The 11,893-nt window shown below is 50.4% G+C and overlaps 1 protein-coding gene across 1 annotated transcript; it reads right to left on the bottom strand.

The window, feature by feature from the left end:
* Nucleotides 1-1,067: 1,067 nt before the first annotated feature.
* Nucleotides 1,068-10,476, bottom strand: PCARE (photoreceptor cilium actin regulator). Its single transcript, XM_054476639.1, has 2 exons — nt 6,782-10,476; nt 1,068-1,266 (listed from the first exon to the last, which is right to left on the bottom strand). The coding sequence occupies exons 1-2, from the start codon at nt 10,474-10,476 to the stop codon at nt 1,068-1,070; spliced, it is 3,894 nt and encodes a 1,297-aa protein (XP_054332614.1).
* Nucleotides 10,477-11,893: the final 1,417 nt, after the last annotated feature.

Raw genomic sequence — 11,893 nt, 5'->3', positions numbered from 1 at the left:
GCATGAACAACTGTTTTTCACTTTGATTTCGACTCCAGCAGAAGTTCTGCAAGATGACCTGGGAATAAAGTTGGCCAAGAAGCCTCCGAGGGGAGATCGGCGTGTGAGTATGTATGCCTTACCCATGCTATCTTCTGAGCTCCAGCGCCCACGGCATGTGGAGAATGGGCTGCCTTGTTTGGGAGGCTTGGTTTACCCTAGTCAGTCGAGAAGCATGTAATGCGTAGGGCAGTGAGAGCATTTGCTACACGCTTAGGCCGAGAGGCAGCATGGCTGGTATTGTGAGCTGTCAGCTTTAAGTTTACAGCATTGAAACTGAGCTTGGGAAGGAGGAGAGGACAGAGGACGGGTGGGGCTGTGTGTTTTAATCCCAGCTCACTCAGCCTTCTCATTTTGGGAGCCATGTGCTTCTAAACAAAGCTCTCAATAGGGACTTCAGTGCTGTGCCACTACTTAACCTTACAACAAAGAAGCTTTGCAACCATTTGCGCACCCACGTCTGCTTTAGGCAGGTGGAGTGATGCAATACTTATGGGTAATAAAAAGAGCAGAGAGATTCTAGCACCAGACTCATCTGTGCAAAATTTTGCTCTATTCTCTTCTTAGCTGTATGATCTTCAGCCAGACACTTGAGGGGGCCTCTCCCCACACCTTCGGTTTTCATATGCGCAAAACTGGAGAATGCTATCTGCTTCATTCACTGTTGTGAGACTTAAGTGATCTCAAGGAATGAACCCAGTTAAAACCCTATCAAGCATGCAACAAATACATTCTCCACCCCCCACCCCACTCCAAATTAAGGCCAGTACTTAAAGCATTAGATACTGTCATTGTGGGGTCTAAAGTTCTGGTTAACCTTTGAATCCCAAGGCAGAGCAGGATCTGGGACTGAAAATGGCGATTGTTTAAAATTCAGCTGACCCGCTGGACAGTGCACCTTCCAGGCCTTTCCAGGACACCTCAGTAGGAGTTTGGTTTGCCCACCATCTCTGGGTCAGGCTGGACACTTGGCTGTCACACTTGGCCTTCTGGGGTGACTGCGTGAGTGTGGCCCCCTCGTCAGCCTGTCAGGACACCTCCTCTTGCTGGGGCTGCGCCTCTGGCTGGGATTTGTCCTGGATGTGGCCGGTCCGAGGCTCCGGTTGCAGCCCGTGGCCCAGCACACAGAACTCTGGGGGAGATGCACGCCTGGTGCTGCCCTGCAGTTCAGGGGAACAGGGGCTGCTCCCCGGCTCTGTGTCCTTCTTAGGGCTCTCCTCGCTGCTGCTGCCGAGAGAAAGGACAAGTGCAGGTCAGACACTCCTCCTCTGCTGCTCCTTCCTGCCCCACCCCTGTCCTCCATTCTCTCTGTCCCTCCCCAGCCCTCTCCCACAAGCCTGTTCACCCTGGGTGCCAGGCCTCTGCCCTCTGTACCAGGCTTGCCAGGCTGGTGCCGCCCTTGCCGTGTGCCTGCAGGGGTGGGCGCTGCGGGAGCTGGGGTGACTGGCTGAGTCCTGTTCTTTCCCCTGAAGCCCTGGATCCTGCTGCTCTGAACAAAGCAACTCCCTCAGAAGCTCTGGGAGCAGGGCCTTTATTTTGTTTTTGTTTTTAAAGCACTTCTTGTTTAATAAGGGTTAGGCTTAGCCAGTTGAATTAAAGACAACAACAACAACAAGGAAAAAACCAGCTTCGCGCAGCTGCCACCCTTTTCCTGAATGGAGAAAAATGCAAGCAGCTTGGCCCGGCCCAGGCCCCTCATTTGGCTGGAACAGAGATTCCCAGCTGCCAAGTGACACAGCTAAGAGGGGCTTTGCATGGGGAGGGGACCCCCACAGGAGCCTGAGTGGGATTTGGCACGCCTTGGGAGTGCAGAATGGAGGGTGGCCCTGAACATGGAGCAAGCTTCGGCTAGCAGGGGACCTGCCCAGGAAACCACACTGGCTGTCTGCTGGCAGGACAGCCTGAGGCTCCCCAGAGTGGGAATTAGAGGCTGACTGCCTGGTTTCAAGTCCTGACTCTCCGGCTTATTAGTTCACCCCTCTGAATCTTTGTTTTCTTCCTTACAAAATGGAAGTAATAGGCCAGGCGTGGTGGCTCACGCCTGTAATCCCAGCACTTTGAGAGGCCGAGGAGGGCGGATCACTTGGGGTCAGGAGTTCGAGACCAGCTTGGCTAACATGGTGAAACCACATCTGTACTAAAAATAGCAAAAATTAGCCGGGCGTAGTGGCGGACACCTGTAATCCCAGCTACTCAGGAGGCTGAGACAGGAGAATCGCTTGAACCTGGGAGGCAGAGGTTGCAGTGAGCTGAGATTGCACCATAGCACTCCAGTCTGGGCAACAAGAGTGAAACTCCATCTTAAAATAAAAAAATAAAATAAAAAAAAGGAAGTAATAATAGTACCCAGCCCATCAGGCACTCATAGGTATCAATACTGGGTGAAGCATGGAAGACCCTTGGCATACTATTGTATTAATAGCGTAAGTGCCCCATAGGTGGGTAGCAACACTACGGAGCTGCATTGTTGAATGAATAGGAAGTCACACTAGGAAAGGACTCTAGGGACCACACTCTCCTACTACAGGGTCTATGAGGCCTTGGTCAGAGCTCTCAATCAGTTGCCTCAGGGCCAGGACAGGACCCTAGCTCCCCACATGCACAGGCAAGAAGGCCCTTCTCTCTGCCCACGACAGCACGTTCTTGCCTGATCTGTGAGCTTTATTGCACAATGTGCTCAGCTCTGTGAGGTTAGGCTTACATGGGATGCCAAACCAGTGGAGAATATGTTTGCATTTGGATCTGAACAAGATCAAGGTGGGTGGTAGGAGTCGTGGGTAAGTGGGGTGGGAGCTAAGATCAGCACACAGCTATGGTTGTCAGACAGGAAGGAACCCAACTCACTGTGGCATGGAGCCAATCTCATCTGTGTTGTCCTCCAGCCCCATCACAGGTGCCTACAGGAGTTCAGGGCCCAGGGCCCAATGGGTATCTGATCCAGGAGACTGAGTAAGGGCGGCAGAGCGTGCATGCCTGGGCAGTCAAGGCCAGGCGAAGACTGAAAATACCACATTGAGGGGAGAAAGTCTGGAGCCTTCTCGAATGCACACAGTGCCCCAACATCCTGAGACCTAGAGGCTGGTACCCCCGCTAGGGGATTTGGCACAGAAAAACAGTTGAAGCTCAGTAATTGAGCTTCCTGGGTAAGCCTCCAAGGGCTGTTCCCAATCCCCAGGGCCCCAAGATCAGGAGATATAAACATCATCCATTTTTCTAAAAAGGGGGCTTCTGCCTCCCACGGAGTGACTGGAAGGGCAGCCTGGTTCAGCTTGCAGGTCTGCCTCAGCTGCAAGACATCATGGGTGTGGTTGTGTCCCTGCAAGTCCCTGCTTGGGGCAACAGCCCATTCTGAGCAGCCTCTAGCTCCCTGGCACTGGCTTGTTGCATGATCTTGGGGAAATCATGCCTAGTCCCTGGTGGTGTTTCCCCATATGCAGGATGGAAGAAAAAAAATGCTCGCCATTCACAGGGTGGCAAAGGCTTGATGTGCTTACAGCAGGTGCACTTCTGCTCCCAGATGCCAACTTTGTACCTGGGGGCAGGGGTGCTGGGGAATGAGCACTTTCCCATCACATGCTCACAGTGTGGGAAGGCTTAGAGCTGTGTGGTGTCATAAGAGGCAGGGGAATGGTTGCGAGTCATTATACAACCTTCCACGTGACCTTAGGAAGCATCCTGTTTATGAACCCTCCTCTCTCTCTTTTTAAAAATTTTTCTGTAGATGGAGTCTCACTCTGTCACTCAAGCTGGAGTGCAATGGCATGATCTTGGCTCACTGTAACTGCCGCTTCCCAGGTTCAAGCAATTCTTGTGCTTTAGCCTCCCGAATAGCTGGGACTACAGGTGCGTGCCACCACGCCCTGCTAATTTTTGTATTTTTAGTAGAGACGGGGTTTTACCATGGTGGACAGGCTGGTCTCGAACTCCTGAACTCAGGTGATCCACCCACCTCAGCCTCCCAAAGTGCTGGGATTACAGGCGTGAGCCACTGCGCCAGGCTGTCCTCTCTCTTTTAAGCCACTGTTACCTCCCTGCCGCCCCTGCCCCAAGTATTGAGATTCAGGACATAAAACAACCTTTTAGGCTGCTCTATTCTGAGGAGAAGGCTGAGAGAAGGGCATTATTTTCTTCTTGAACAATTTTATGTTACTTTATTATTGCTCCTGCTGTTTAAAAATGTTAGTGTTTTTAATTAATGCCATTTTATTGTCCCTGTTCTCTCAAGCTCTTCTGCTGAAGGGCACAGTTTTAGAAATCTAATAACTGAATAAGTGACTGGAGTGAGGAATAATGCATTAACATTTATAGAGGTTCTTAGATGAAAACCACTGTACTGTAGGAAGCTCATTTTAGATTTAAGAAAAGAGCAATGTTACATTAAAATTCTTGGAAAAATAATCAATATTTCATTTCTTTCAAGTGGCTGGGGAAGTTTATCTAACTGTAATAATGCACAACTTTCCCAAGATAATATCTTTATTTTAAATTGACTGCCGAGTACTTTGTAAAAAATTACCATTTATGCCTGGACAGATTGTGAAGTCTGCAAAATGTATCACTCTGGCAGAAATTAACTGCTGATTTACACAATCGTGGGCTATGCAAAGATAGCAAGGACCGATGTTAGTTGAGCTTTGTCTGATCTTGATAGACACATTAATAAGAGTTCTTCTCTAATAGACCTCAGACATTTTTTTTTGTTTCTATGCCAGGTTGGGAAAAGGCACATTTCCCCGTGTATTCTGTAAAATAACCACTTGAGCATACGAGTTCTTCTTTCAGTGTCCAGCAATGGCTACACTTTGACTCATGCCCCACTGTGGCTGCATGCCTGGGCCTGTCTGCATGGCTGGGCCAATGACATGCACGTCCGTTGCCCTGAGGAGAAAGGCACACTTGGAACTCAGCCTGCCCAGGGGAGAGGTAGCAGCCCCACCCCTGGATTCTGGCACTCAGCACTCATGAAGACTCTTGTTCTCACTCTATAAACTTTTGAAGTTAGAGGAGAAGTGGAGCCAGGTCCTTGGGGATATGGGAAGCCACACATTTATATTCTATGCCTCCGGGACTGGCCATTCTCAAAGTGTAGTCTGGGGGCCCCTGGTTATTCCCGAGACACTTTATAGGGGGCCCACGACGTCAAAACTATTTTCATCGTAATACTAAGATGTCACTTCTCCTTCTCACTCATTCTTTTGTGAATGCAGGGTGGAGATCCCAGTGTCTACATGAGGTGTGAGATCCCAACAGGTTGACAATGGAAGCAGAGCTGAGAATCCAGTCATCTTATATTAAGCAAGATGCTAAAAAATTTGAAAAAATGTAAGACAGTGCTACTCTTTTCCCAAAATTTTTTGTTGTTGTAGAAGATACTCTTTTCATAAAGACACATGCATGCAAATGTTCATTGCAGCACTATTCACAATAGCAAAGATATGGAATCAACCCAAATGCCCATCAATGACAGATTGGATAAAGAAAATGTAATGCATATATATACCATGGAGTACTATGCAGCCATAACAAAGAACAAGATCATGTCTTTTGCAGGAACATGGATGGAGCTAGAGGCCATTAATTATCCTTAGCAAACTAACCAAATACTGCATGTTCTTACTTATAAGTGGGAGCTAAATGATGAGAACTCATGGGCACAAAGAGGGGAACAATAGATACTGGGGCCTACTTGAGGGTAGAAGGTGGGAGGAGGGAGAGGAGCAGAAAAAATAACTATTGTGTATTATTAGTACCTGGGTGATGAAATTATCTGTACAATAAACCCCTTGTGACACAAGTTTACCTACATCACAAACCTGCACATGTACCCATGAACCTAAAATAAAAGCTTTAAAAAAAGTAGACACAAGAAAATACACACTTTTTGTAAGAGTATATTATTTGTGTTAACATATTTTTTTCAAAATAATAAATATTTTACATATTTCTCAGTTTTAACTTTCAATACAGTAAACATGGATAGATATAGCCTCCACACACAAAGGCTCATTTGGGCTCTTAATAACTTTAAAGGATTTAAAGGCATCCTGGGACCAAATAGTTTGAGAACCTCCCAACTAGATGCTGGTCTCCTGCGGGGAACCAGAAACATGGGGAGCCAGGCTGCTGGTTTGAGACATGGCACCAGTGAGCCAGCCACAGGGGCAATCCTTTTCATCTCAGTTTCCCCAGCTGTAAAACATGGGGTGTGTGGGGTTGAACTAACTTGAGTGTTTTGAATTTTATTATTTTTATTTTTTTGATATATATATATATATATTTTTAAGTTCTGGGATACACGTGCAGAACGTGCAGGTTTGTTACATAGATAGACATGTTTCATGGTGGTTTGCTGCACCCATCAACCCATCAACTAGGTTTTAAGCCCCACGTGCATTGTCCTAAGGCTCTCCCTCCCCTTGCTCCCTACCCTCCGACAGGCCCCAGTGTGTGCCCTTCGTGTGTCCATGTGTTCTCATTTGAACTTGATTTTTTTAATACAGCAGGGCCTCTTTTCAATTAAAATCTTTCTTAGGCAGCTGGAATGTGTAACAGATAAGAGCACAGTAACTCAAGGTTGAAAAGTGGGGGAGCTGGAACTGCCCCCTACACCTTTTTCCCAACTGCCTCTTCTCTTGGAGCACAGTTTGAAAACTACTGAGACCCAGAAGATACTGAGGCCCATTTGCTCTGTTCCTCTCTAGTCCAAGCCGCTGAAGGGCAGTGACCTCAGGACACTCCTTACCTGCTTTGGCCAAGCTGGGATTCACAAGAGGTGCTGGTGGGGTCCAAGATGGGAGGCTGCGGTCGGCCACCCGGCTGGCGGTCAGAAGCTGTCCTCCTGAGGAAAGGCAGAGGGTTGAGGGCACACAGAGCCGCTCTCCGCTGCGAGTCTGCTCTCAGCCAAGGCCCTGAGCTGTTCCTCCAGCATCCTGCTGGGTTCCCGAGAGGGCCCCCAGCCTCTGGTGGCAGCGATGGCGGGGTCAGTGGGTGGGCTGTTGAGAGTGGCGGTTTAGCTTCAAACAGAGAGGAGGTAGCTGGGCAGAATATGGAATGTGTGTTCCCAGACACTTTGGCTATGACGGCTTGGCTGTCTTCAGAGTCTCTTGTTTCCTTGTGCCCCTGAGAAGGGGACATTGGGGGTGATGGGGAGGGAATCGAGGAAGGGGGGCTTGCTTCTGGGTGCTGGGTCGGAGGGCTGGGGACCTTGCACTGAGTGGGTGCACTCTCGAGGGGAGGGTTGGGCAACTTGGGCTGGTGCGGTGGGGAAGTTCGCCGCTTTGTGGTGGGTGGGCTTAGCACCCTGGGGCTCACAGGTGGGCTGGGAGCTCCAGGGCTGAGTGGTGGGCTGGGGGGCGTCTGCATAGCAGAGGGGCTTGGCTGGGCAGGTCTGTAAGAGGAGGGCAGGCTCCGGCGCCTCTTGTCTGCTTGAGGCATCCAGTGTGTCCTCGTGGGAGAGGCCTTTCTGCCCACAGGGGGGCTTCTCTCTCGGCTCTGCCTCGGTCTGGCCAGGCTGGACTCTGAGGTCCTGTTTTGTCCAGATGGAGGGCCAGAGTGGTGCCAGGCGATGGCCTTCCGGGGCTGCCTGTAGAGGCTGGCGGCCTTCTCTGTCTGACTCCAAGTCCCACCCTTCACCTCGGGGCTTTGGCTGGTGGCTGGTGGGCTGCTCAGGTCCAGAGCTGGCTTCCTGGGCTGGCAGCTGCTCCTGCCACTCCCTGGCCCTGTGCTGCGAGGCTTGGTCAGGCTGGCGGTGCTCTTGCTGGGCAGCAAGTCCAGGGGGCTCACAGAGGCCCTCAGCTTTGGGGAAGCCCATGTTTTCCTCGTGGGGCCAGCCTCTCCCGGTCCTGGCTCCTGGGTTTCCTTGGGGGAGCTCTCTGTGGACTTGCTGCTTTCTGGGGACTCCAGAGAAGTGAATGATTTGTCCATCAGAACTTCCAGGGGTGGTGGAGGGAGGTGCTCGAGGTTCCCCTCCATTTCACAGCTGAGCTCCTCACTCTTGGCTGCTTCTGCTTTAGGCAGAGGGGGAAAGATAGGTGCTAAGGGCTTCCAGCCTATGCCCATTTTGAGAGATTCTCTGCCTGATGCTGGAGAAATTTGGGGCTTCGGATACAAAGGGGCAAGCCCTCTGTACATGGGAAATCTGGGGGGCATGATGCAATTCCTGAGGCAGGGACTTGCCCCAGAGTCCTTAGAGTCCCCCAGCATCCTCAGACTGTCCGTGGGACTGAAAGTTTCAATAAGCTTCTTGACGGATGTTCTGGTGGGACAGCCCTTGACATTCCAGTCCGTGGCCTTGGCCCCCTCACTGACCTCTCCTGATGGGATGGCATTTGGAAGCTTCTCAGCTTTGCCTTGTTCGTCCTCAGGATGGGGATTGCATTTCTGCAAGATGCTCTTGTCCTGACTAGGCAAAATACTGAAGTTCTTGGTGAGGGATGCCTTGAGCCTGCTGGTGGTGTTGCTTGGACTGACTCTGCAGGTGCCATTGGGCCACATGGCTGCTGCTCCGGGCTGCAGAATCTGCTCCTGGCTCTGCCCCTGCCCTTTGGCACCCAGGGCATAAAATGCCTCTAGCTTCTGACTGAGGTCCCTCTGGACCCTTCGCAGCTCCTGAAAGGTGGGGTCCTCCACGTGACTCTGGAGACACGATTCTGACTGGGACCTCCTCTGCCTCTCAGGGGCCCTCCTGCTGCCACTTACCGTGCTAGGTCTTGGGGGGACCGCTGCCCTCCCCTCCTCCTCCTCAGACCAGTCCTGGTGCCCACAGGGCACAGGGACAAACTTGATCCTTTCACTGATTGCCTCCTTCATCTTCAGAATCATTTCCTGGGCCTGGAGGCTCCTAAGCCTCCTGGTGCGGGCCTGAAATGGGCTTTCCCGGTCAGCAGGTGAAGATCGTGGCCTTGAATGTGGAGTTTTTTCCTGCCAGGCACACAGACTCATGCTGCTCATTTCATCTTCCTCCTCCTCCTCTGGGCTGCTGTCCTCGCTGTCACTAAGAGATGAAGCGTCCATCAGCCTGGAGGTTTTGGAAAGGTGTGGCTCCACAGAGACCCCAACCCCAAAGGAATCACATGGGGTGCTTGTCCCCAGCTTCAAAGGTGGGGAGGTGATATTTTCTGGGCTTGTGCTGGAGAGGCATGGGCTCATTGCTTCATCCTGTGCTTGTGGCTGAACCTTTGCCATAGGAGCCCCTGAGAGCAGGCAGTCCTGGGGTCTGTCTGAACCCATACAGAATGGACTTTGCTGCCAGGCGTGTCCTGACTGCCTGGCCTCTGTGTGGGGTGAAGTCACCGACTTCCATTCTTCGGGCTCTGGTGCAAGGTCCCAGCTGGTTTGCTTGCCCAGCTTGTCCACCGACTGCACGGACTCACTGTCAGCACCAATGCCGCTGTCTTCAGAGTATAAGGGGAGACCCTGCACCCCAGGGTCACCACAGCCACACGCCAGGCTCTCTAGCTGCCCCAGAGCCCTCAGGAGGCGTTCATCCACATTCCTTTTTGCGCTCAGCTTATTTTCCAAGTGGGTTGCAGTGGAGTGGAGGTAGCTGCTGGAGCCCTCCAGGAAGCTGCTGGTGAGCGAAGCCACCGTGCCATTGAGCACCTGCAGCTTGCTGACTGTGTACTGCAGCAGCTGTTGCAGGAGGTCTGGCTGTTCCTGGGGCTCTGTTTTCTTCAAAGGCCAAGCCAGATCCTCCCTGACTTCCTGCAGGAGCACTTCTCCATCCTTGGAGATCTCCCCCAACAGCTGGCTGATCTCCTCAAAGCACAGCAGCAGGAAGCTGACCATGGGCTGCAGCAGCTCCCGGGTCTGGGTGGCCTGATGGATGATGCACAGAATTGCTTCATATTTGGAGAGGCTGGAGTGTAGATAGGCGTAAGCATGCTGGTGGGCCTTTACCAGAGGCTCCGGGAAGTCCACTTTGCCTTCAGACTCATGAGCAGGGTGGATGGTTTGGTAGCAGTGGCTCTGTGTGCTTGACGTGTGACATTTTGATGTCCTTTTCCATTTGGAAGTATCTTGGGTACTACTTTCCTCACCCTCATCTCCAGAAAAGTCTGCCCCTTGTGATCCATGGGAACCCTGTGTCTTGAACGGAATATCCTTAGCCATGTGGCTTTGTGATTTGTTCAGCTGGGATGAAGAGGTTTTGGTTCCTGGGATCAGTCCTTCCATATCTTTTCTTTTGCCTGAAGCAGGATCTCCCATGAGCTGACAAAGACCTTTAGCTGTGGTTTGGTTCCTCCTGGAACTTGGCTGCTCCTCTGCCAGGCCCTCCCCAGCGTCATAGCAGGTGGAGTTTTTAACCAGCAAAGGGATGGAACCTCTTTCACTTCCGCCCTGACATCCTGGCTGAATTGCTTTGGGCTTTTTCAAGAACTGAATGCCACTCTTTGCAACGCTGTTTACAATGTCACTGTGTGAAGGTGTACACCCCATGATTTCAGCTTGTAGTCATCTTCCACCCACAACCTTCACAATTTTCCAAGAATCATATTTGTAATAGGAACAAAAGGCAATCTTACTAGTCCATCCAGGCAATTTTCAGGCCAGAATCCTTTGAAGTCCATGGTACAATATCCTAAACTTGGAACCAGCTTTCTTTATTTTCTTGGTCCAAATATGAAGAGGGAGTGGTACCTGTCGTCCTGTTGTTGTTCTAAGTTTGGAACCCTCTGCTATTAGTGAGCAGCAGGACAATTCTGAAGGCCCCCAGCCTGGTGGATTACAGGCCTGTGTTTTGCTCGCGTCCTGACAGATGTGGATAGCAAGTGCAGCTTAAGCCTATTAGGTTAATCATGCCCTAGCCAGTCAGCACTCACAGTGTGTTCTAATATAGAACTTCTCAGCATTTACTATCTTGGGAAGCGGATTATTTTTGCACGTGCTCATGCTTTTAATTCTGTTCAGACGCCTGCCATATGAAACCTAGAGAAATGAGCCATAATTGCAAAGGCTCTGGAAGAGATGCATTTGTGGAAGAGAAGAGAGGGCTCGTTGATTACAGGCCCTGGAAGAGAAGTGACCTTCACGGTTTAATAAGGGCAAACCAGCCAAGGGTGCTCCAATCTGCTGTTATCAAGAAGCCCCCAAAACACACAATAGATAATAATTGAAGTAATGCATTATTGTTTGTGTGGCTTATAAAAACCCCGGGACTCTAGTGATAGAGAATGTCTCTAAATAAGATAGTGAATGAAGAAGGCAGGTTGCTTTCCTTTGCATTAGAAAATTGAGTTAGGTAGCAGGAAAGCTATCCCCCCAGTTTGGATGGGGACAGCAGGAAAAGTCACTGCCATGTAAAGCTCAAGGCTGGTCACTATGCTCAGGAAAGCAATGCTTTCATGGGAAGAGCCTTTTTATTCAGCCTTCTTCATAGGAAAACAAGCTAAAAACTGGGCAGTGGAGAGCCATTTCGTTATTAAGAGGAGAACTCAAGGGGAAGCCCATTTCTCTGCTCAAACTGAGAATGGGGCTCCTGTCTGTGGCTAAGGGTAGCAGCTGCCCATTTAAAACCTCCTTTTAAACTTTATTTGCTGTCAGTAAAATCTAGAACAACAGCTTGGCCTAGAAAGACTGGAGTTTGAATCCTGACTCTTTCTCCTGTTAGTTGAGGAAACTTCTGATAGTTTTTAAGCTTCCCTGAGGCAGAGCTCATCTTTGAAATGACCACGGTACTTACTTCACAGAGCCATTGTGGAGATTGTCAATTAATACTTGGTAAGTTCTTGACCCAAGGTAGGTACTCAAAAACATGCAGTTTCAGCCAGGTGTGGTGACTCAACGCCTATAAATCTCAGCACTTTGGAAGGTTGAGGCAGGCTGATCATTTCAGCTCAGGAGTTTGAGACCAGCC

This window comes from Pongo pygmaeus, chromosome 12 (genome assembly GCF_028885625.2).
Source record: "Pongo pygmaeus isolate AG05252 chromosome 12, NHGRI_mPonPyg2-v2.0_pri, whole genome shotgun sequence".
Lineage (NCBI taxonomy): Eukaryota > Metazoa > Chordata > Mammalia > Primates > Hominidae > Pongo > Pongo pygmaeus.
The sequence above is the reverse complement of the archived record's forward strand: the minus strand, read 5'-3'. Positions and strand labels throughout refer to the sequence as shown.